The sequence below is a fragment of the Panthera onca genome, chromosome E2 (genome assembly GCF_046562875.1).
Source record: "Panthera onca isolate mPanOnc1 chromosome E2, mPanOnc1 haplotype 2, whole genome shotgun sequence".
Taxonomy (NCBI): Eukaryota; Metazoa; Chordata; class Mammalia; order Carnivora; family Felidae; genus Panthera; species Panthera onca.
Genome location: NC_138353.1, coordinates 2,310,826 through 2,334,764, shown reverse-complemented (window position 1 = coordinate 2,334,764; position 23,939 = coordinate 2,310,826). Strand labels below are relative to the sequence as shown.

At 39.4% G+C, this 23,939-nt stretch overlaps 2 protein-coding genes across 6 annotated transcripts in view; one reads left to right on the top strand and one right to left on the bottom strand.

Moving 5' to 3' along the window:
- Window positions 1-11,353, top strand: part of ZNF667 (zinc finger protein 667) — a 79,784-nt gene extending 68,431 nt beyond the window's left edge. The window contains exons 5-6 of one of the 2 annotated variants that reach the window (XR_013552434.1): window positions 8,616-8,731; window positions 10,383-11,353. Coding sequence is in view for 1 of the 2 variants with exons in the window: in XM_078438658.2 (XP_078294784.1) it covers window positions 8,616-8,680 (65 nt within the window). In the remaining variant the exon portion in view is untranslated. Of the gene's footprint in view, window positions 1-8,615; window positions 8,735-10,382 lie in introns of those variants that run through there. The other variant, XM_078438658.2, reaches the window with a different exon arrangement.
- Window positions 589-17,127, bottom strand: ZNF583 (zinc finger protein 583). Of its 4 annotated transcripts, none has more exons than XM_060652493.2 (5): window positions 16,996-17,126; window positions 15,390-15,486; window positions 9,118-9,244; window positions 8,728-8,826; window positions 589-3,626 (listed from the first exon to the last, which is right to left on the bottom strand). In XM_060652493.2, the coding sequence occupies exons 2-5, from the start codon at window positions 15,396-15,398 to the stop codon at window positions 2,149-2,151; spliced, it is 1,713 nt and encodes a 570-aa protein (XP_060508476.1). In that variant the 5' UTR covers window positions 15,399-15,486; window positions 16,996-17,126; the 3' UTR covers window positions 589-2,148. The 4 variants fall into 4 exon arrangements, with proteins under 4 accessions (XP_060508476.1, XP_060508477.1, XP_060508480.1 ...); XM_060652494.2 differs by lacking the exon at window positions 16,996-17,126 and adding an exon at window positions 16,848-16,989; XM_060652497.2 differs by lacking the exons at window positions 8,728-8,826; window positions 9,118-9,244 and having other exon boundaries at window positions 16,996-17,127.
- Window positions 17,128-23,939: the final 6,812 nt, after the last annotated feature.

The window sequence follows — 23,939 nt, the reverse complement described above, 5'->3', positions numbered from 1 at the left end:
GATAAGGAAATAAAGTAAATTTGTAAAGAAAATTCTGATTGTCCCAGTGAAAATTCTGATATTGACTAGTTACCTTTCAGAAATTTTGTACAAATTCATACTTCCTCATATCACTGCATAGAAGTATTTCCTTTTCTGTGCTTTTGCAATGCAGATTTTTTTTATCAGTTTGATATTGACAAATGGATAGTTCGTTTAACTTGTTCTTATTCTAGTGAGATTCTGTCACTTACCAGTCACCTGTTGCTTCTTTATATCCTTTGCTCATGGGAGTAGTGTCATTTCCTAAGTGATCTGTAGGAGCACTTTTATGTTAAGGATATGAATTTCATATATGTTGTAATATCTACAATACTGATAATAAAAAACTTTGTGTTTATACTGTCTTTGACTATATAAAGGCTTAATAAAATTCCTATGCAGTAAAACCTGGAATCTGTGCGTGTGTGTGTGGCTTCTGGATCTCATGTCTTGTTTAGGAAGATTGTTTTCACTGTGATTATAAATTACAGCGTCCTTTAATAACTTTTACATTCAGATAAAAGGATGAGTTGGTTTTGTAGAGCAGAATTAATGTTATTAATACTGTTAAGCCACTGACGTAGTACCTTTATTTGTATATTTATGTGTTTCCCTGTGTGAATGTATATGTGTGTGCGTTGACATGCACACAGTGTTTCAAGCCTTAAAAAAAAATCAGGATTCTATTAGTTACAAAGAGTCTGTAAATTAATTTTGGGCCTCTAACATCTCTAGAATAGTCTTCCCCCTGCAAAAGTATAAAGTGTCTATTCAAGTCTTCCTTTTCATCCATTTTCTGCGTACCTGTAATGCTGTGTGAGTTGGTTCTGAATTGATTGCATATTCAAAGCCTCCAGGAGTCAGGAAGTAATATAAAGTGTACAATAAATCAGATGTAAAGAAGGAGTGGTTTGAACTGTGGAGAACTGGAAAACATGCCCACATAAAGGTATTATTATTATTATTATTATTATTATTATTATTTTGTACTCATGTTAAACTCGGTGACTACCAAATCAAATGTCTGTGGGCAGCCAGTTTAGGAGTACTGATCTGTAATTTTCTTTTCCCCTCTAGTTTCAGAATTACAGCTTGGAGAGCTAGCTTAACCTTTTCAGTTTTAAATGACATAGATTTAATACAATTCAACCACCTGGAATTAGGAGAGGGATCAAACTTCCATTTTATTTTCTATTCTTCTTTGGTTATTGGTCTTTTTGTCTTTTAAAAAATACCTATCTTGCTTTTGTCTAAGTGTAAATGTTGAATATATCTTAGTAAAGCCTACTTGTTACTAGTGATTTTTAAAATCTGGCTTCTTAGAACTGCTGAATATCTAATGAAGTTTTTACCAACAAAGTCAGATCTTACTCTGTATCATCATGGACTTTAACACCAATGCTACTGTATTAGATGCCCTTATCAACCACTTTAGAACAATGACTGCTATTCTTAATCAAAAATATTTATAATCTCTTAAGTGTTGAGCTGCTACTGCTTTTCTCAGATGATCCCTGCTAAGATGATCAGGTCTTCTTTGTATACCACAATATCTCTTCATTTTACAGTAATGTTTATTAAGTGATTACTTTATGCTAGGCACTCTGAGCAATTTACATGCATTCTCTCATTTAATTCTCCCATCAACTTTTGAGGTAGTACCATTATTATTCCCATAATATAAATAAGACTGAACCTTACAAAGGACAAAATGTTTCTCTAAAACTAGAGGGCTAGAAAATGGAAGAGCAAGGATTAGAACCCAGATCTGTTTGATGCTGGAATAGGCGTTCTTAATTGTCCAAAGAATTAGATGGATTTTGACACAAAACAGTACTTTGTAAGGTATAAATGGAACAAGGTATCTGGGGCAGGGGGTCTTTTACGCTATTTTGAGGAATGTGTGCTTTAACCTAAGAACTATGGGATACCAATGAAGGAGAAGTGATATCGTCAAACTTTTAAAGTACAAGTTTGACTACAGTGTAGGCAACTGACAAAGGAAATGGTAAATACAGGGAGACCAATCAGAAAGTTATTTCCATAGTCCATATGAAATAGATTACTGTGTATTGGACAAAGATAATGGAAGGGAAATGGATTAAAGGAGTCTGGTTCAAGGCATTTTTAGGAGATAAAACCTACAGGTCTTGGCAACTGACTGGACATAGAGGGTGAGGGAGAGGAAGGAGACAAGAACGACTCCATGGTATGAATTCTCTCATGCTGGGCAAGGTGGGCACGCTGCCTGAAAGATTTTCTGCAATCTTTACATTCATAGGGTCTCTCTCCTGTATGAATTCTTTGATGTAGAGTAAGAGATCCACTGTAGCTGAAGGCTTTCCCACAAATGTTACATTCATAAGGTTTCTCTCCAGTATGAATTCGCTTATGTTGAGCAAGGCCTGCATTCTGGCTAAATGTTTTCCTACATTCCTTACACATATAAGGTTTTTCTCCAGTATGACTTCTCTGATGTTGTGCAAGTGATGAACTATTGCTAAAGGCCTTCCCACATTCAATACACTCATAGGGTTTCTCTCCAGTATGAACCCTCTGATGTTGATCAAGGTATGCAATCTGGCTGAACGCTTTCCTGCATACTTTACATTCATAAGGTTTTTCTCCAGTATGAACTCTCTGATGTTGAGCAAGGTGTGCATATTGGCTGAAAGCTTTCCTACATTCCTTACATTCATAAGGTCTCTCTCCGGTATGAATTCTCTGATGTACTATTAGGTATCCACGATGGCTAAAGGCTTTCCCACACACATTACATACATAAGGTTTCTCTCCTGTATGAATTCTCTGATGCTGAGCAAGAAATGAACCATTACTAAAGGCCTTTCCACATTCAATACATTCAAAAGGTCTCTCTCCAGTATGAACTCTCTGATGTTGAGCCAGGTGTGCAATCTGGCTGAAGGCTTTTTTACATTCTTTACACTGATAAGGTCTCTCTCCAGTATGAACTCTCTGATGTTGAGCAAGGTGTGCATTCTGGCTGAAGGCTTTCCTACATTCTTTACATTCATAAGGTTTCTCCCCAGTATGTATTCTCTTATGTTGAGCTAGGTTTGCACTCTGGCTGAAGGTTTTCCCACATTCAACACATGCATAGGGTTTCTCTCCAGTATGAATTCTCTGATGAAGAGTAAGAGATGAGCTCTGGTTGAAAACTTTCTCACATTCATTACATTTCAAAAGTTTCTTTTGTACACAGACTTTCTTATGTTTCATTTCAACAGATTTTTTTCGGTAGTTTCTCTTTTGTGGCTCATGCTTATGTACTCTTTCTTTGGTGGGAAAATTCTGTTTTATATCAAATATTGCATCCTGATGGAAAGTTTGCCAAGATTTAGTATATTCATTACTTTTGTCTTCAGTGAGGATTTCTTCATGAGTGGTGATCAGTTGTCTAGAATGTACCTCCTGACTGCCTAACTGGTTCTTAAACCAGTCCTCACATCTACAGTCTTCTCTCAAACTGGGGCAGTCAAGGCTATAACTAAGATGGCTTCTTCCCATTGTCAGTACTTTGGATGATTCTTCATAAATAACTTGCTTTGATGAAAATTCATTGTTTTTAAATGCATCCTCCCAATCTAAAAGATACCAAGAAAACAAATGTCTTTTGTATTTGTTCATTAGAAGATAACTTCTGAAACAAAAATTTTATAGTTATATTAATATTAGTCTCCAAACACCCTTTCTTTCTTGCCTTAGGCTATCTTGCATTCAACCATTATCTTTAAAAAGCCAATTTCATAATGTTAATGTGGCTTAAAACACCTCCATAAGATCCCCAGACCCTAAGGTACTGTTAGTTGCCTTAGGTTATACATGCAGCTATAGCTAAACTTTTGTAGCCTAAAAAAAATGTCTTCTTGACAGTAGTTTTCTATGTGATATAGTTCAACCAAACGTAAATTTTAAAAAAAAAATTTTTTTTAACGTATATTTATTTTGAGAGAGAGAGAGTGCAAGCTGGGGAGGGGCAGAGAGGGAGAGCCAGAATCTGAAGCAGTCTCCAGGCTCTGAGCTGTCAGCACAGAGCCCAATGCAGGGCTCGAACCCACGAACTGTGAGATCATGACCTGAGCCAAAGTTGGACACTTAACCGACTGAGCCACCCAAGTGCTCCAACCAAATCTAAATTTTTAATTGCTCCCAAAGCTAAAATGCCGTCACGTAAAAGTAATTTTGTATTAAATTGCTTGATTTTATTAACCTGCCACAAGCCTTAATTTGCCACCTTCCCCATCACCTATTCTCAAGATTTTCCAGTGGTTTCTCACCATATTAATAATAAAACCAAAATTCCTATTATGGTTTAGAAAATCAATGTAGTAATGAACATAAATGTAAAAACCTTTAATAAAATTACTGAAGATCAAATCCAAGAAAATATGAAAGCATAATCATTACCACTCATAGCTGATCCCAGCAATGCGAGGTTGGCTTAATATATGAAAACCAATGTAATTCACCACATTAATAGATTAAAGGTGGAAAAATCATGTGATCATTTCAAAAGATACAGAAAGAGTATGTGACTAAATGTAACATCTATTTATTATAAAAATTCTTAGTAAACCAGGAATATAAAATTTCCTTAAACTGATAAAGGGCATCTAAGAAACATGAATTTAGTGGTGAAAGACTGAATAGGTTTTCCCTTAAGATTAGAAATAATCCAAGTATGTCTACTCTTAGCAATTCTATTCAACATTATATAGGAGGTCCTTGCTATTGCAGCAAGTCAAGAAAAAGAAGCTGTAAGATCAGAAAGGAAGAAATAAACTGTATTTGCAGGTAACATGATGGTCTATGCAGAAAATCCTCAGAAACCTACAAACAACTACTAGAACTACTAAATAAATCTAGCAAGATCGTAAGATAGAAAATATAAAGATCAGTTTACATTTTTGCATACTAGCAACAAACAACTGGAAAATGGAATTTTTAAGAATTCTATTTATAATAGCACTAAAACTTACCGTAAGACTCAGAAAAAAATACATATATATAGCCACTACACCGGATACTACAGAACATTGATAAGAGAATATTAAAAAGACTAATAAATGGCTAAATACACCATACTCATGAACTAAAAAACTCAAATGACATTAATTAGAATATCAGTTCTTCCCAAATTGATGTATAGATTCCACATAATCCCAATCAAAATCCTAGCAGGCTTTTGGGGTAGAAATTCTTAACTTCATTCTAAAATTTATTTGGGAATGCAAATGGATTTAAATAAAGTGATTTTACAAGTTGAACTATCTCATATCAAAAGTTACTATAAAGCTATAGTAATTAGACTAGTACTGATGAAAGGATATATAGATAGATGGAATAGAATAGAGTTCAGAACTCGACCCATGTAGATATGACCAACTGCTTTTGGTACAAAGTTACCAGCAAGGCAGTATAATGGTTAAAGTCTTTTCAAAAAAAGATACTCAAGCAACTGTATATCCAAATAGTTGGGGGAGAGGACCAAAACCTTGTTCTTTACCTCATATAAGACACAATATTTAGCTCATGTAAATGTAAAAGCTAAAACTATAGGAGAAAACACAGAAAAAAATTTTTGTGACTCAGGGGTAGCAAGAATTTCTAAGGTATGACACAAAAACCACCAAACGACAAATTAATAAATTGGACTTTACAAATATTGAAAACTGGATGTTCAAAAGGCAGCAGTAGAAAAACAATAACACAAGCCACAACTAGCATACATATATCCCAATACATATAAATGGCAAAAGACTTGTATTAAGACTATATAAAGAAGTCTTACAATTCAGCAAGAATAAAAAATAATAATAAAACATGGGCAAAAGATTTGAACACTTTACAACAGATATATGGTCAGTAAGCACATGAAAAGACATTCAACATTATGTCATCAGAGAAATGCATCTTAAAAGCATAATGAGATACCACAACACAACCATTAGAATGAATAAAATTAAAAGCTGACAATACCAAGGTATATGGAACAACTGCAAGTCTTCGACATTGCTTCTGGGAATGAAAATGGTACAGACACTGGAAAACCAGCAGTTTCTTTAAAAGTTAAACATACTCCTATTGTCTGACTCATTACACTTTTAGATATTTACCCAAGAGAAATTAAAACATACATGCATACAAAGTCCTATAAATGACAGCTTCAGAGACACTTTGTAATAGCCAAAAACTGGAAATAACCTAAATGTCTGTGAACAGGTGAATGGAAAAACAAAATGTGGGAGATCTACATAAAATTGTGAATGATTTTCAAAATTATGAGTAAAATAAGCCAGACATAATATATACTGTATGGTTCCATTTAGCTTAGATGGAAACTAATCTAAAATGACCAAGATCAGAATAGCATTTGGAGCCAGCAGTAGAGAAAAAATGGTACATAAAGAGGCATAGGCCATCTTTTGGGGTGATGGAAACACTGTATGTCTTGATAATAATGATCGTTTCATGGGTTTATACAACAGTCAGAACTCCTCACACTGTATAATGTATATGGATGTGACTTACTGTATGTAATTCTTTAATAAAGTTATTAAGAAAAAAATAAGATGGAAATAGGTAAGTAAAGACTGACTTTAATAACATAATAAAAAGAGTAAAACTTATGTAACAAGCTCTTTACACTGAAAATAAAGACTTAAACCTTGGAACCTATGGAATATTTACAAATACCAATTATATGTTTGGCCATACAAAATCCTAAAGTTAGAAAGTAGAATTAGTACTAATTCCTATTTGATCAAATATAAAACAATTTGATCAAAATACAATAAAACTAGAAACTTTCTTTTAAACAACTCTTGTGTAAAAGAAATTTTTTCAAAGTAGGTTATTTAGGAAACAGCAATAACAAAAACTAAAAATCAAAATCTCTGGAAAACAGCTAAAGTTATATTCAAAGGAGAATTCATAGCCCTTAATCATTTAGTGAATAAAAGAAAATGAAATGATTAAGCATTTATTTCAGCAAAACAGAGAAGAAAATAAATCTCAGAAAACTAGAACAATGGAATTAGTGAAAAGCAAAAAATAAAGAATTGGAGAAGAGTGGTAACACTAATAAATCCTTAAACTGGACTTTAAAAATAAAATTGATTCATAACTAGCTACCTAATAATTTTTTTAAAAAAAGAATAGGTATACAAAATAAATTAAAATTGGAAACTATAGATACTAAAAATAAAAAGGGTTACAAGATTATTTTGTTCAGATTCATGAAAATAAATTTGATAACGTGAATGAAAAGGTGATGTTTAGAAAAATAAAAATTTGGGGCACCTGGGTCGCTTAGTCAGTTAAGTGTCCAACTCCTGATTTCGGCTTAGGTCACGATCTCGTGGTTTGGGAGTTCGAGCCCTGCGTCAGGCTCGATGCTGACAGCACAGAGCCTGCTTGGTATTCTCTTTCTCTTTCCTTCTCCCTCTCTCTCTGCCCCTCCCCACTCACTCACGCTCTCTCTCTCTCTCTCTCAAAATAAATAAACTTTATTTATTTATTTAATGTTTATTTTTTATTTTTGAGAGAGAGACAGAGTCTGTGAGTGGGCAAGAGGCAGAGAGAGAGGGACACACAGAATCCAAAGCAGGCTCCAGGCTCTGAGCTGTCAGCACAGAGCCCGACGTGGGGCTCGAACTCAGCAACCACAGATCATAACCTGAGCTGAAGTCGGACACTTAACTGACTGAGCCACCTAGGCGCCCCAATAAATAAACTTTAAAAAATAAAAATAAAAACTTAGGGGTGCCTGGCTGGCTCAGTCGGAAGAGCATGCGACTCTTGATCTTGGGGTCATGAGCTCCAGCCCTATGCTGGGCAATAATGACCGCTTAATAAAAAAAGAAAAAGAAAAATTTGTAAAATTTCACCCAAGGCAGAAACTGTAGAGACCATTTATCACAAAGAGAACACTGAGAAAGTTGTCAAAGATCCACTTACTCACAAAGGCCTCAGGACCAGGGTTTCTCTCTCAAGCTATAAGACTAGTGACCTCATTCATTCATACTAGCATCTCTATGCCAGACTTTTTCTTCTAAGCCTCTGTCCCACTCTAGTGGCATGTTGCATTTCTTCACTCCAAAGTCTCTCCATCTCATAAAAATAACTCTTCTGTCCCAAGTCAAATTATCATGTTTTCCCCTACCAACATATTCTGCTGGCTTATTTCTATTAAATGGTGTCACCATCCAGTCGCCCAGACTTGAAAACGTAACTGGGAATTATTTCTTTTTTCCTTGATGGTTAATAAACCTCTGAATAACCCCAAGAAGTTAGCAGAATTATTTTCTCAAAGTAAAAATTCAGTGAATCCTTCAATATAAAGGAATGAGTGACTAAAAAGGGGAAAAAAAAATAGTCATTGTTGTCTCTGGATTTTTTTAAATGTGATGAAGCAACTTGTGCCAAAACTAAAAAAGAAGGGCAAGCAGACAGTGCCAGTTTGGACTCAGAGAACAGGAGAGGGTTATTAGAGAATGCAGTGACATATGAGAGAATATATACAAGAAGAGTAAGTTAGCTCACGCTAATGACACCTCACTGTTTCTTCCCAGGCCTTCAGCCTTTAAGAAAAGCTACCCAGGAAACATCAATTATACGCTGGAAGCTTTCAGAATAGCTGAGCTTTTCCCTGCAATGGACTCTACCTTCCTAATTCTCACTCACCAGGGTATGTGCCTCTTGTCCCCTCCTTCTTCACCATCCAGGGCTCTTTTCCTTGTTCCAATAATGAGATCACATCTGGCTTAGAAACTGAAACTCCTGCTTACAAGAAATAAAAGGGGAATTAGCCAGATCTGTAAGGCAGATCGAGTTGCTTGGTCATCAGGAAGTTGATGAGGGCATTACAGAAGGGAGGATAGGAAGATGTGAAGTATTCTGAAGAATGGGAAAATGAAGTGGTAGAAATAATCCAATGAAGCTGCCAGTTCTACAAAACTCAACCCATTTTGGGAAGCACAAGAAAGAGAAATTTAGTGAAGTACATCAGAGGCTTCCTAAACATTGGAAAGCAGCCCTGTGTGCAGATTCTGAATTCTGGCGAGACTTCCTTACCCAGTGATACCAGGCTCCTATAGTTCTCCAACATCACCTTCCTGTACAAATTCCTCTGAGCAGGGTTCAGCCACTCCCACTCCTCTTGGGAGAAATCTACGGCCACATCCCCAAATGTCACCAAATCCTGAAATGACATAAACATATTCTTTTATGCTCAACTAGTGTTCCTAACGTCAGACTGGCATAGTTTGAAAAGTTAAGTTGTACTTTTAGAGAGAAATAGTGCATATAGTGAAATTTTCAGGCCATATCTTGGGTTCTGTGCAACACATGTCAAACACTTGCTAAGATGATTTCTCTTGCTTGGTTTTAATATTCTGTCATGGAAAGCATACAATTTCTAGCATAGTCTATAGTCTCTACTGATGGTGAAAAGATTAATAGCACAAAAATGGGCAATAACAGAACACTATAAACAAGAGCAAAATATGTTATTCATACTAAATGCTAATGCATTTCTCAATATGGAAAATCAGGATAGACTAGGACAGTGAAAGAAGACTTTAAGGAAGAGACAGGAACATGACTTAAGCCCTCTAAGTTGTATGTGGTCTAAACCTACATTTTCCAAACTCTTCAATGGAATGGCCAATGTTCCAGGTATGTCAATAGAGTAACATATATAAATGTATTTGATGTTCATAATATTGATTTCTTAAAATTAAACATGTAGGTAATAAATACATTAAATAAGTTCTGTAGTGATTTCGCAAAATATAACTTAAAGAAATGTATGCCATAACAGAACAACTGGGGTCATAAAAGATTATCTAACAGCTCTTGATAACCCCAGTGAGTTTCAAAGATGGTGACTTCTCTTTACAGAAACAAAATAATACTAATTTTAAGCACTGTTAAATAGTATTTCAGATGTAATAATGAAGTGCAGTGAAAAACCCCTACAGCTCTCACTAGAGGAACATACCCAGTTGTGCATGTCTAATGAGCGAGAGTTTTTCAAATGTTACAGTGTAGTTCTCAAGTAATAATACTACGTTGAATTAAGGATCTTTATCCCATGGAATAAGACCTGGTCTGCCTCCTAAAAATTCAAAATGGATATTCTTTCTAATGAGGTAAATCTACTCCAGACTTACCAGGGCTTGCATATGGTTTGCTATATGCTCCACTGGTTTGGCGTGTCACAGAGCAAAACCGACTCTTTAATTGGGATGATATATAGATACACTCAATGGTACACATCTGAAGAGCTGAACTGATCTGTTAAATACTGAAATACTGTCACATTGGTTGGTAAACAGCTACTGCACTGAACCCTGTGGTGACAATCCCAGATCTCCCCACAGCCCAGCAACTGAAGGGGAATACCCAGCACTCCAGTGGCCTCCAGTATCCCATCTAGGGTAAGTTCTGGTGTGTGCCCTTGCCTTAGTGGTCATCAGATATGAACATCACTCCTATTAATGTGACTCTGCAGTGTAATGGTCCTACTGAAGATGTATTTAAGTACATCAATGCTTTTATGCAAATATTTTTAATGGAAAAAATGAGTCGATATTGGGCTAGTGCCCCAGTAATGGACAACAATGTTAAGGAAGCTATACAGGAAGCAGAAGTATGCCTCCAAGAAACATCAGTTACATACATCAGCTCGTTCTTACATGCTTCCATTTCTAAAACACTTCTTACTACAGGGAAATATGGGAAGTGAGTAAAGGCTTCAAGAAAGGAAGGAAAGGAACATGAGTTGGGTCTTAAAAGAAAAAATTTTGCCCTAGACAGGGCTGGATACTGTCAAGCATCAATTCTATCAAACCTCAAACACTTCAATACAAACTCTAATATTTTGTGCAAAAAAAAGTGTTCTACACACATTTCTACTGTAAACAGAGGTGAGGCAGCTTTTGCTAGGCAGTGTTCTTAAAAGACATTTTTTTAGCTGCACATCCTAAAGGAGTCTAGGTTTCAACTGGCTGACTGTCCTTTTCCTCTCAGCCAATGAGACCTGAATATCTTGCAAATATTTTAATATTTGTTTTGATTTGATAAAACAGGAACTTCATATGATTTGTAATCATCAAAGAAACTTACCAAATAATGTCCAGTATTTCTACCCTCAGTGAATTTTTTTCCTTTTTATAAAAGTTAAAATAATTGGAAGTCCTCATCCCCACATCTACCCACCATGTCACCCTACCTCCTAGAAACAATAAAAATTTAGTTAGTATATATTTCTTCAAATGTTTCCTTATACAGACATGTCTGATTATCTATTCGCATTCATTTACTTATAAAATCACTTTTGTTGGATTGATAACATAATGTGGTATAAATATGTTGTACCTTATTTACTAATCCGTTTATTTTCATTTATACGAATCTTAATTTTTCACTATGATGTCAGAATTGGGATTCTCACTAATTTAACATTACAGTAGAGTTCTCATATAATACTACGGTATGTTAAAGATTCAATAGAGGTCTCTAATTATTTCCTTAAAATGAATCCTAGAAGATATTCTCTCCACGGAGACTATGATTCCCCAAACGTACTTAACCTCAGAAAAAATTTAAATTATGTTATTGTGACCTAGCAAGAATTGGAGCTACTGAAAAAATAATTCAGGCTGGGAGTAAAGTGTTGACCTGCACTCAAAGAAATACTAATGGTTCTTCAGGTGGAGGAAAATGGAAAGAGATGGAAAGGAAAATCAAGAAGAAATCAAGAGTCCCAGAGGAATAACTATAAATATAATTAATAATAATAATAAATGGGAGTTAAATCACTATGGGGCCTTATCTTGTTCAGAAAGTAGTAAGAGTAGTAACTATAGAAGGAAGATTGCAGAAGGAAGAAAGGAGATAATTACATAATGATATGGGTAAATATCCTGGAGTGACCACTAAAAGGATAATAAAAATAATGTATAATTAACAAGATAATAAAGAAAAAGTACTTGATTTATCCAGAAGAAGGTAAACAAGGAGAAATAAAGGAACAAAGAACAGATGGGAGTAAGTAGAAAACAAACTACAAGGCTATACACACAAATACATCAGCATTAGCCTTAAACACAAATACATCAGTAATTACATTAAATGAAAATGTAGTGAACACTAATTAAAAGACAAATATTCTCAGACTGGATCCCTTTAAAAAGATCAATGTTTTGAGGGAGATGTGGGATTGTGGGAGGCATAAGGAATCATGGGAAGCACACAGGGCCACTTACAGCAGCCAAATCGTGGCAGCCACAGGGACTGTGGAAGGTATGAAGCTGCAACCAACAATATGCTGTTTACAAGAGGCACACTTGAATATAATCATTAGGAGAGGCTTTTAAAAAATGTGCATTAAAATCATCCTTGGACATGGGGCGCCTGAGTGGCTCAGTCAGTTAAGCATCTGACTTTGGCTCAGGTCATGATCTCACAGTTCATGAGTTCGAGCCCAATGTCGGGCTCTGTGCCTGGAGCCTGCTTCAGATTCTGTGTCTCCCTGTCTCTCTGCCCTCCCCCCACCCTATCTGTCAAAAATAAACAAACACTAAAACACATTAAAAAAATCATCTGTGGACTTAATAGAAATGCGGTTTTCTGGATCCTCCCACCAGAGACTGATTCATGGGGTCCCAGGGGGGCCAATGGGCTCTGTCTATTCTACACATCATACCCTCTGCTTTTTGCTTTTTCCATTACCAATTCAGTGGCAGGAGAAAAGAGGTAGCTGGCTCTTACCTCTCTGGGCTCACTCACAGATGAGAAATTCACAATTTTGTTCATTTATATATTAATTTGACAAATATTTACTGAATGCCTACTCCCTATAATGTTCTAAGTATTGGAAATACAATGGTGAACAAAATACAGTCTCTCCTCTTGTGGAGTTAATATTCTAACACAGGAGAAAGACATTAAACATAAAGTCATACTATGACAGAAACAAGGGAACGTGATTTAGAGTGAAAAGGTGTTTTAGATAGGATGGTCAAGGTAAACCTCAAGGAAGCAGTAATGTTTGAACAACAGTCTAAAAGTGAGAGAGCAAGCCATGCCAACACCTAAGAGAAGAGAGTTACAGAAGAGGGAGGAGCAAATACAAAGGTTCAGAGACAGGAAAGAGCTGGGTGAGTCTACGGAGCAGCTAGTTGGCCAGTGTGACTGGAGCAGAGAAAAAGACTTGTAGAAAATGAGGTATGGGGTAGCCAGGAGCTGGACCATGCAGGGCCTTAGAGACTGTGGAGAGGACATTGGATTTCATTCCAAGTAAAATGAGAAGCCAATGAAGATTTCAAAGGAATGAAATGTTGTGTTCTATCACTGTTCACAGTGTCCTTTATGATTTTCTACCACCGTCTTCAAATCATCACTCACCATCATCTATTTATACTGACAATCAACATATACTACAACTTCCTACATCTGATACAATCACTAACTAGTGACATAGATATGTCATTTTCCTCACTTGGCCTGTTTTTCCTCATCTGTAAAATAAGTGACTTGTACAAGATCACCCATAATTTTCATCCTGGCTTTATTATTTTATGAGCTTAGATATGTGCTACTCAATACACTAGGTACTAGTCACATGTGGCTATTTCATTTTAAATCAGTTAACATTAAAAATTCAGTTCCTACAGTAGCTAGTGGCTACTGTATTGGACAATGCGGATGTAGAACATTTCTATTATCAGTCATCACCGAGAGTTCTCCTGGACAGTGCTGCTCTAATTGATTTCTTCTGGCTTATCTTCTTGTTTACAGCCATGTTCTATATTTTCATCCAACAGTTCACCTGTTTTACTCTTTACATTTAACCTACAGAATGTATCTAACCTCAAAGGGTGAGGAAGGAGTCTTTTTTCTAAATGAATAATCCATTCTGTCTACACTGATTTAAAATAATATCACTTTACAGGGCTCCTGGGTGGCTCAGCCGGTTAAGCATCTGACACTTCATCTTGGCCCAGGTCATGATTTCATGGTTCATGAGTTTGAGCACTGCATCAGGCTCTGTGCTAGCAGCGTGGAGCCTGCTTGGGATTACCTCTCTCCCTCCCTTTCTGCTCCTCCTCCTCTCATGTTCTCGCCCTCTCAAAATAAAAAACTTTAAAATAATATCACGGGGGTGCCTGGGTGGCTCAGTTGGTTCAGTGTCCAACTTCGGCTCAGGTTATGATCTCACAGTTCGGGAGTTCAAGCCCTGCATCAGGCTCTCTGCTGTCACCACAGAGCCCACTCTGGATCCTCTGTCACCTCTCTCTCTGCCCCTCCCCAGCTCATTCTGTCTGTCAAAAAAAATAAACATTAAAAAAAACAAAATAACATCACTTACATTATCATGATAAACAAATGAGCAAACATTAAACTATGAAAACAAAGACAGTGTCTACTTTTATTTGACACAGTATTCCCAGCATTTGGTATACATGAAGTCTTTAATAACTATATGTTCAGTGAATGAATAAATACTTTCCATTCTTACTTGTATTTGTTTCTGGGCATTATATGTTGATCTTTTCATTTGTTTCTTCTGGCTCCCATTCCACACTATTTACTGTTTTTATTATAGATGTATACAGTCATTTTAAAATATAGATTCAAGTACTCTCTCCTGTTCTCATTTTTTCAAAAAATGTCCTGTTTTTTTTCCATACTAATTTCACGAATTTTAACTACATGACCTAAAATATCCTGGCTGTAGCCCACTACTAACTCAGTATGTCCCTAAAACAGGACCTTATTACCCCCATGGAGTCCCATTCTTCAGAGCCCACTGATTACCTGGGAAAATCCCTGCCTTCACTGACCCACACTTTAACACTCCAAAGCAACACATTCCACTCTTCAAAATGACCCTGAGCAAGAGATCTTGTCATGTACTATAACTAAGATTGCCCCAATAGCCCTTGTCTTGCCTTCCTCTTAAACCTGGGTTTGTGAGAAAGCTTTACACTTGTAGTCACATCAGAACACACCTTGACCTCAATGAATCAAATCCCTATAATGAAGGCTTTCATATCCCTCCAAGGAGTGCATTTTTGCCTCCTGAGAGCTCCTAACAGAACACCTAACCCACAGGAGGAGCAGAGCTATTTCTTGAACGAAGATGAAAATGCCGGCTTAGGAACAAAGGAAGCTCACTGGGCTTTTGGGGACCTCCTTTTAATGGATTGAAGAACATGAGGACCAGGTCACTGAATGAATGGGACTTTGTTAGCTGGGGAATTTCAGAAGAAAAAAGCAAGATATTCATATACAACCTGAAAAACAAAGCACCTCAGGGAGAAAAAATCCTTCCTTACCTTGGACATGGCTTTAAGAATTTAAGAATTTATGACAGCTCTTCTGTCCACCTCCTTCAGGCTCCTCAATGGAAGGGCAGTGTCTGGAAAAACAGAGCTGGAGAGGGAGAAAGAAACCATAAATAGCACTGTCAAGTAAGGATTATTTTTCTCTTCACCCATGAAATCTGTTCATTAGTGAAATAATCCAAGGCTTCATAGTAATAAGTTAGCCCAACTGGAATCCAGGTCTGACTTTTTAGTCTTTCCATCAGATAATGATAGTAAAAGGGAGTATGTTACCACCCTTACTACAAAATGAGATAAAGCTACAAACAATGCCTCAGAGAAAGCATCTTTAAAAAAATTTTTTTAATGTTTATTTATTTTTGAGACACGAAGACATGAAGACAAAGCAAAGCACGAGTGTGGAAGGGGCAGAGAGAGGGGGAGACACAGAACCCAAAGCAGGCTCCAGGCTCTGTGCTGACAGCAGACAGCCCAATACGGGGCTGGAACTCAGGAACCACGAGATCATGACCTGAGCCGAAGTCAGCCGCTTAGCCAACTGGGCCACACAGGTGCCCCAGGGAAAGCTTCTTTATACAGAGTAGGCATCAGAGGGGTCATGTGGTCTGGAAGACACTGGACCAAAGAGTCAGAACACTCTGCTTGTAGCCCTGGCTTATGACAAATTCTACCTGGAAACCATTCTCTGAACTTTTCTGAGCAATTTCCTCAAAAAAGAGATGGGCGAGAGGGCTGTGCATTCGCAGTCACCGAAACTCCTAATCATGAGTTATTTTCTACCAAACCTCTCTGCCTTGGAGAGCAAAGCAATTATCTCAGAAGCAGCATAAGGTAACAGTAAGAACCACCAGGTTTGGGGATCAGAACACCTGGCGGCAGATACTCGGTCTACCACTCACGAGCTCTGCAACCTCCATGATTTAGGTCTAACCACTCCAAACCTCAGTTTCGTCATCAGTGAAATGGTACCTACTCCCTATCAGTTGCTGGAAGGATCATGAGATGATGCACAGGAAGCATTCCGCCTAGTGCTTGGCACATCCCTTGTGCTCAGTAAATGTCAGTGATTTATGGTCACAAATAGCACACAGTAGGTCTCCTCTTCTATTCCTCACCTACTCTAGAGCCCAGGAGAGGAAGGGAAAGAGCCTCCTTCTGTGCCAGAGAGGGCTAAGGCCCAGCAGCCTCCTCATCTGCCGTCCAGGCCTGAAGCTGGGGCTCCCCTCTCCTCTCTCAAGCGTTCCCTTCCATCCCAGTCCCACTCAGGCTCGCCCTGACCCCCCGATCTTCGCAAACACCCCCACCCGGCCGCCGCAGGAGCCACACAGTCCTCCTGCTGGCGGCTCGCCTGGCACCCGTCCCCTCACAGTGGGTCGCACTGTCACACCAACAGAAGGTCACACAACCTCACGCCGTCTCACAGGACCACACACACAGCTGCACACTCACCGTCACTGTCATGGTCACAGACGCTCGCACAGGCACACACAGGCGCACGCACGTTGTGACATGGTCTCCCACGGTCACAGGCCCCCTCGCACGCCCGCTCCAGCCCCGCAGGCCCGCTGGCGCGCGCGCCCATCCCCGACATCCTCACCGCCTCCTCCCCGAGGGTCGGCACCTCCCTGCGCGCCGTCGGCCGCCGGGAGCCCAGCGGCCCGCGGGCCGGGGCGGGGCCTCGCTCACGGCCGGACCGCCGGGCTCACAAAGGGGCCGCGGCGCGCGGGCGGGCAGCGGGGCCCGCCGCGGGGGCCGCCGGGAAATGGAGTCCAGGCCGCGCGCGGCGCTGGGCATCCTGGGACGGCTGGCAGATGGCTCCTGCTCCCGCCCCTGGGCGTCTGCGCCCCTCTCCCGAAACTCCGGGCTTTCCGACCCAGAGCCAGGACCCGCCCAGCCCGGTCAGGCCGACCGAGTCCCGCCCCGGCCTGGACGCGCCGGCTCCGAGTGCGCAGGCGCACCGTCCTCTGTCCCCGTAGGGGCCCGAGCCGGGCGGGGTCGAGGTGCGCACGCGCAGTGCACGGACCCGCGGGCGCGATTCCCTGGTTGGGCTTGCAAGGTGAGCGGTTCGCGGGACGGAAGCGGAGCTGGTCGACTGGGTGTGCGGGCCGGAGCGCTGGGGAGAAGTCAGCAGGTCCGGGCGGGTGGGCCGGGTGCCGGGTGTCCTTACTTCCGTTCCTTTTATGTCTTCTCTCTCCTCCTCGTCTCATTAGGCTCTTATTGAGCGTCCCCTGTGTGCCCGGCAGTGTTACAGGCACTGGGGACACACCTGAACCCGCGCAAGAGAATCCCCACCCTCGTGTGGCTGACTTTCTAATACGGGAGAAACTCACTAAATACACACACACACACACACACAACCACACCCACACCCACACCCACACGCACTGGGGCGCCTGGGTGGCTCAGTCGGTTGGGTGTCCGACTTTGGCGCCCCGCGTCTGGCTCTGTGCTGACAGCTCAGAGCCTGCAGCCTGCTTCACGTTCTGTCTCCGGCTCTCTCTGCCCCTCCCCCCACTTGTGCTCTGTCTCTAAAATAAGTAAACATTAAAAAAAATTTTTTTTTAATATACTGGGAAGTGACAGTTTTCTTATAAAGAGAAATAGCAGTTTGGGGCGCCTGGCTGGCTCAGTCAGAAGAGCATGTGGCTTTTGATCTTGGGGTGGTGAGTTCAAGCCCCTCCTTCGCTGTAGAGATTACTTAAAAAATAAACTTTTAAAAAAGAAAAGAAAAAAAGTTTATAGATCATTCAGTTCTATCTACCCACTTATTCCTATACTTCAGCCTATGTCTTTGAATGTATTTCATTAACTCCTATTCGAGTCTCAACCCTTCCGAAATTAGGCCTCCAACGCTTCCATGCAACTCGTCTCACAAAAGTCACCGATGACAAAAAGCATATGAGCTGGGAAGTTTTCTATTGAGGAAGATTTTTAAAAAAAAATTTTTTTTAATGTTTATTTATTTTGAGACAGAGAGAGACAGAGCATGAACAGGGGAGGGGCAGAGAGAGAGGGAGACACAGAATCCGAAACAGGCTCCAGGCTCTGAGCAGTCAGCACAGGGCCCGACGCGGGGCTCGAACTCACGGACCGCGAGATCGTGACCTGAGCCAAAGTCGGACGCTTAACCGACTGAGCCACCCAGGCGCCCCAGAAGTTTTTTAAATGCAAATATATTCCCAAAAATATTAATTGAATTGCTTATAGTAATAAAATGTTGAATGTAAACAATATGGCTACGTGTAGAAGTAGGATTCAATAATGGTACATCTATCGTTTTGAAAACTACAACTTAATAAAAATTGTGTGATGGTGAAGCAATACGTGAAAGTACTTTTGGTTTGTTTGTTTGTTTTTTTAAGGAGGAACTAAGCTGTTACAATTGCACCAAGGTGGCAATACTGGAAAACTGTTCCTGTTTAAAAAGTAAAAGGAACACAATCCACAAAAATTGTAGTTGTTTTTGTGTTTATCTTCTCCTTTGCTTTTGCAGACCATACAGACAAACCTCTGGTAAGTTAAGACACGTCAATTAACTTCCAGGTTTTTGCAGCCTTTCCCACATTTCACAAATATATAAAGAGATTAGGTATTCATAGCCTGAAATTTTGTGGTAACATTTTTTGTTTCAGCCATTATTTCCTAAGCTTCTTCTGTTGGCAGAACCCTCTACAAAAGCTTGGCAGTAGTCACTAAATGAATCAAATTTATGTTCATTTGCATAATAAATACAGTTATCAATTTTGAATAAGTAATCAGCAAACAGATGTCTGCCCAGCAACTAAGTTTAATGTAATAATCTAATTACATAATCTTGAGAAGTAGAAATAAAGTATATATTCCTCAGAGACAGAGGACTCATTTATTTTGCCTTCAATTGTCACAATGAAGATGCAATACATTTATTGTTTTAGGGCTTAGTTTTGGAGCAAATTTAAGGCTATTTAATTTTTTTTTTTTTTAATATGAGCTCAAAATTCTTTTTTTTTTTTTTTTTTTTTTCTTTTTTGGTCATGACTGTCTAATGGCTCCTGCACTATTTTGTTGAAAAGGCTATTCCTCCATTAAATTGCTTTTGTACCTATGTCAAAAATCAGTTCAGATATCTGACAGGGACTTGTATCCAGAATATATAAAGAACACTTACAACTTATTAACACTAATACAAATACAAAAATGGACAAAAGGGGCGCCTGGATGACTCAGTCAGTCATGCGACCCACTCTGGATTTCGGCTCATGTCGTTGTCTCACGGTTCATGACTTCAAGCCCCGCATCAGCCTCCACGCTGACAGTGCAGAGCCTGCTTGGGATTCTCTCTCTCTGTCTCTGCCCCTCCCCTATGTATGTACACTGTCTCTCAAAATAATACATAAATAAAAATGGACAAAGGATTTGGATAGACATTTCTCCAAAGAAGATATACAAATGCTGCGTAAACACATGAAAAGGCACTCAACATTCATAGTCCTTGGGGAAATGCAATTCAAAACCACAGTGGTATAGGGGCGCCTGGGTGGCGCAGTCGGTTAAGCGTCCGACTTCAGCCAGGTCACGATCTCACAGTCCGTGAGTTCGAGCCCCGCGTCGGGCTCTGGGCTGATGGCTCAGAGCCTGGAGCCTGTTTCCAATTCTGTGTCTCCCTCTCTCTCTGTCCCTCCCCCGTTCATGCTCTGTCTCTCTCTGTCCCAAAAAATAAAATAAACGTTGAAAAAAAAAAAAAACAAAAAAACAAAACACAGTGGTATACCACTTCACACGCACTAGGATGGCTAAAATCAAAGATAACAAGTGTTGGCAAGGAAGTGGAGAAATTTATCCCTCATACATTGCTGGTGGGAGTTTACAATGATGCAGCTGCTTTGGAAAACATTCTAGAAATTCCTCAAATACTTAAACATAGAGTTACCATATGATCCCAGAAATTGCAGTCCTAGGTATATGCCTAAGAAAAATGGAAATATATGTGCAATGTTAGTACACAAATGTTCATAGCAACGTTATTCGTAGTAGCCAAAGAGTGGAAACAACCCAAGTGCCCATATTATTCAGTCATAAAAAGTGATAAAAGTAATGAAGTGCCAACATATGCTACGTGGATGAACCTTGAAAACATCATACTATGTGAAAGAAGCCAGTAACAAAGGGGCACATATAGTATGTGACTGTTTCTGTGAAATAGCCGTAATAAGCAAATTTGTAGAGATAGGAAGCATATTAATGTTGCTTAGGGCTGATGAGAGGGGATAAAGAATGAACACTAATTTTCTCTTTGTGGCAACAAAAATACTTTCAAGTTAGATTGTGGTGAGTTATACAATCTCGTGAATATACTAAAAGACATTAAATTGTACATTTTGAATAGGTGAATGCATGGTGTGTGAATTATATCTCAATACAACTGTTAAAAATTAGTTCCGCATATTTATGTGAGTTTATTTCTGGATTCTCTTTCGTTCCATTGACCTGTGTGTATATCCCTTTGTCTATGCTAGATGATCCTGATTACATGTCCATTTTTACACTGTCTTGTACCAATAGAGTAAGCATTGATATTGGGGAGTTTCTCCCATTTTATTCTTTGTCAAAATTATTTCAGCTATTTTAGAGCCTATGCTTTTCCATGTAAATTTTAGAAAGAGCTTATCTATGTCTACAAAAGACCTCACTTTTATTTTCTTCTACTTGGCTTGGGTTTATTTTTACTCTTCTCGTTTCTTGATGTAGGAACTCAGAATAGTGACTTGAGACCTTTTATTTATTTATTTGTTTATTTATTTATTTATTTTGAGAGAGAGAATGCACAAGCGAGTGAGGGATGAGAGAGAGAGAGAGAGAGAGAGAGAGAGAAAGAGAGAGAGAGGCAGGCAGGGCTCACCTGGGTTTGTGTTTTATCCTAAGCGGGACCTGAGCTCACCCGAAGCAGGGTTCAAGCTCACCTGATGTGGGACTCAAACGTACCAACCATGAGATCATGACCTAAGCTGGAGTCAGATGCTTAATGACTAAGCCACCCTGGTGCCCAAGACCTTTTCTTATTTCTTTTTTTTTTTTTTTTTTAATTTTTTACATTTATTTATTTTTTGAGAGACATAGAGAGACAGAGCACAAGTTGGGGAGGGACAGAGAGAGAAGGAGACACAGAACAGAAGCAGGCTTCAGGCTCTGAGCTGTCAGCACACAGCCCGAAGCAGGGCTCGAACTCACAAACCGTGAGATCATGACCTGAGCCGAAGTCGGACGCTTAACCGACTGAGCCACCCAGGCACCCCAACCTTTTCTTATTTCTAATGTAAGCATTTAGTGCTATAAAGTTCCCTCTTGATACTGCCTTGACTGCACCAAACATATTTTGTTAGATTATTGTAAAGACAACTTATATTCTTCCTCCTGTGTTTCTCCTTTACTGCTCAAACAGAACATCTCAGTATGCTTCTGACAGCAGATTATGTGAGGGACCTTTCTTCCCCCACATCAAGCAATTCTGCAACCCCAGATGGGTGTCCTACAATTTAACTCCATTCTGACACCATCTACCTAAAGATAGTATCAGATCCCAGATTCAAGGCTCAGTCCCCTAAGACTACCCCTCCCCCACCATGCCAATCACAAGCCCCGGTTGTTACTCGTACTTCTGACCAATCAGCTATAAATTAGAGGTTCCCATGACCCCCTCTGCAAATTTGCTTAATCTGCTAGAACGGCTGACAAAACTCAGGAGAAGTTTACTTCCCATTCCCTTTTATTATAAAAAGATATGACGAAGGATACAGATAAACATCCAGATGAAGGGATGCTAAGGGCACAGTATACAGAAAAGGCCCTCTTACTGGTTCATAGACAGACATCTCACTGTGCCCTCACATGGTAGAAGAGACAAGGAAACTTTCTGGGGCCTCTGTTATAAGGGCACTAATCCCACTCATGAGGGCTCCACCTTCATGACTTTATCATCTCCCAAAGGTCCCTCCTTCTAATACAATCACACTGGGATTATCTTTTAACACGTGAATTTTAAGGGACATAAACATTCAATCTATACTACTGAGCAAATAAATTCTGTTCACCAGGAGAGAAAAACTATATGGAAAGTAGACTCAGTGGGCTTTGGTATCTGATTAGGTGGGGAGAAGTCAAGGATAACACTTACATTTCTAGTATGAAAAAGTCGTGCTGCCAGGTGGTTTAGCTGCACAACTTCATCATAAGTCTGGTTAAAAATACACACAGTTCAGGGCACCTGGGTGGCTCAGTCGGTTAAACATCTGACTCTTGGTTTTGGCTCAGGTCATGATCTCATGGTTCATGAGATCAAGCTCCAAGTTGGGCTTGAGCTGACAGTGTGGAGCCTTCTTGGGATTCTCTCTTTCCTCTCTCTGCCCCTCCCCCCTAAAAATAAATAAAGATTAAAAAAATACACAGTTCTCTGAAATAAGGTCACACAATCCTAGAGTGAATAGACTTAGACACAAAGATAATAACAAAACCTATGAAGACAGTAGCCAAAGATGAATAGAGATCTAGGTAAAATAATTGAAAATTTGAAAAAAACTAAAACACCCCTTAAATAATTAGAGGGTTCAAGTATATATTATCTATAAAACTTTCTTTACAAATATGTATTTGAAATATTAAAATACCAAAGTACTGAAAATATATTTGAGTTTTCTTCTGGTTAACAGGCAATATTAAAACCAGAAAAACAGTATAGAGAAATGTCAGTAGTAACAGCAGAACACAGGGTTAATCCTGGACAATTGCCATTAATGAAAAATAAAAACAACAAACACACTCACAGTTTTGTTTCCTTCATTATATAGATTGTATATCAAAGAGTTACGGGTGGTGCCTAAAGTCATGGTCATGCAAGGAGTAAGAAGCTAAGATAGGGTTAGAATCCACATTGTTGTTCTTTGCCTACAAGAGGCTTGGCCATATGGGACAGGGCCTCCCCATAGTTGATCCCATTCATGTGATAACTGGTGGTCCCTTTGTGAAGAGAAGGAATGGTGGCAAAGGCATGAATCTAGCTGGGTTTAGAGGAGAGGGGAGCTGGAGTTTTTCGGCACGTGCTTTGGTTCAAGAGACTTTACAGGGAGAGTGACAATCTCTCGGGAAGTGGTTGGCATGGCAACTGTGGATTTGATAGAATGGGGAGGCATCAAGACGTTCGTGTAGGGGCACCTGTGTGGCTCAGTCAGTTGAACATCTGACTCTTGATTTCAACTCAGGTCATGATCCCAGGGTTGTGGGATTGAGTGCTACATTGGGCTCCATGCTGGGTGTGGAGCCTGCTTGAGATTCTCTCTCTCTCTCTCTCTCTCTCTCTCTCTATCTATCTCTCTCTCCCCCTCTTCCCAGCTCTCTCTGAAAAAAAATTATATGTAGAGAGAGAGAGACAGACAGACAGACATTCATGTGCTCTTAAGATGAAAAAATTGTGGTAATCAAACCTCCAAGATGGCCCTCAAAGATCCTTGCCTCCTAGAATTCACGCCAGTGTGTAGTCTCCATCCACACTGATTCAGTCTGGTCTATGCG

What these genes read in the sequence shown, in the direction of transcription:
- ZNF583 (XM_060652492.2), bottom strand. Translation starts at nt 9,262, where the DNA reads ATGTTTATGTCATTTCAGGATTTGGTGACATTTGGGGATGTGGCCGTA. An exon ending in TAGGAGCCTGGTATCACTGG is followed by an intron (nt 8,824 to 9,117) that starts GTAAGGAAGTCT and finishes TCTTGTAAGCAG; the next exon opens with GAGTTTCAGTTTCTAAGCCA. An exon ending in GACAAGAGGCACATACCCTG is followed by an intron (nt 3,627 to 8,727) that starts GTGAGTGAGAAT and finishes GGTATCTTTTAG; the next exon opens with ATTGGGAGGATGCATTTAAA.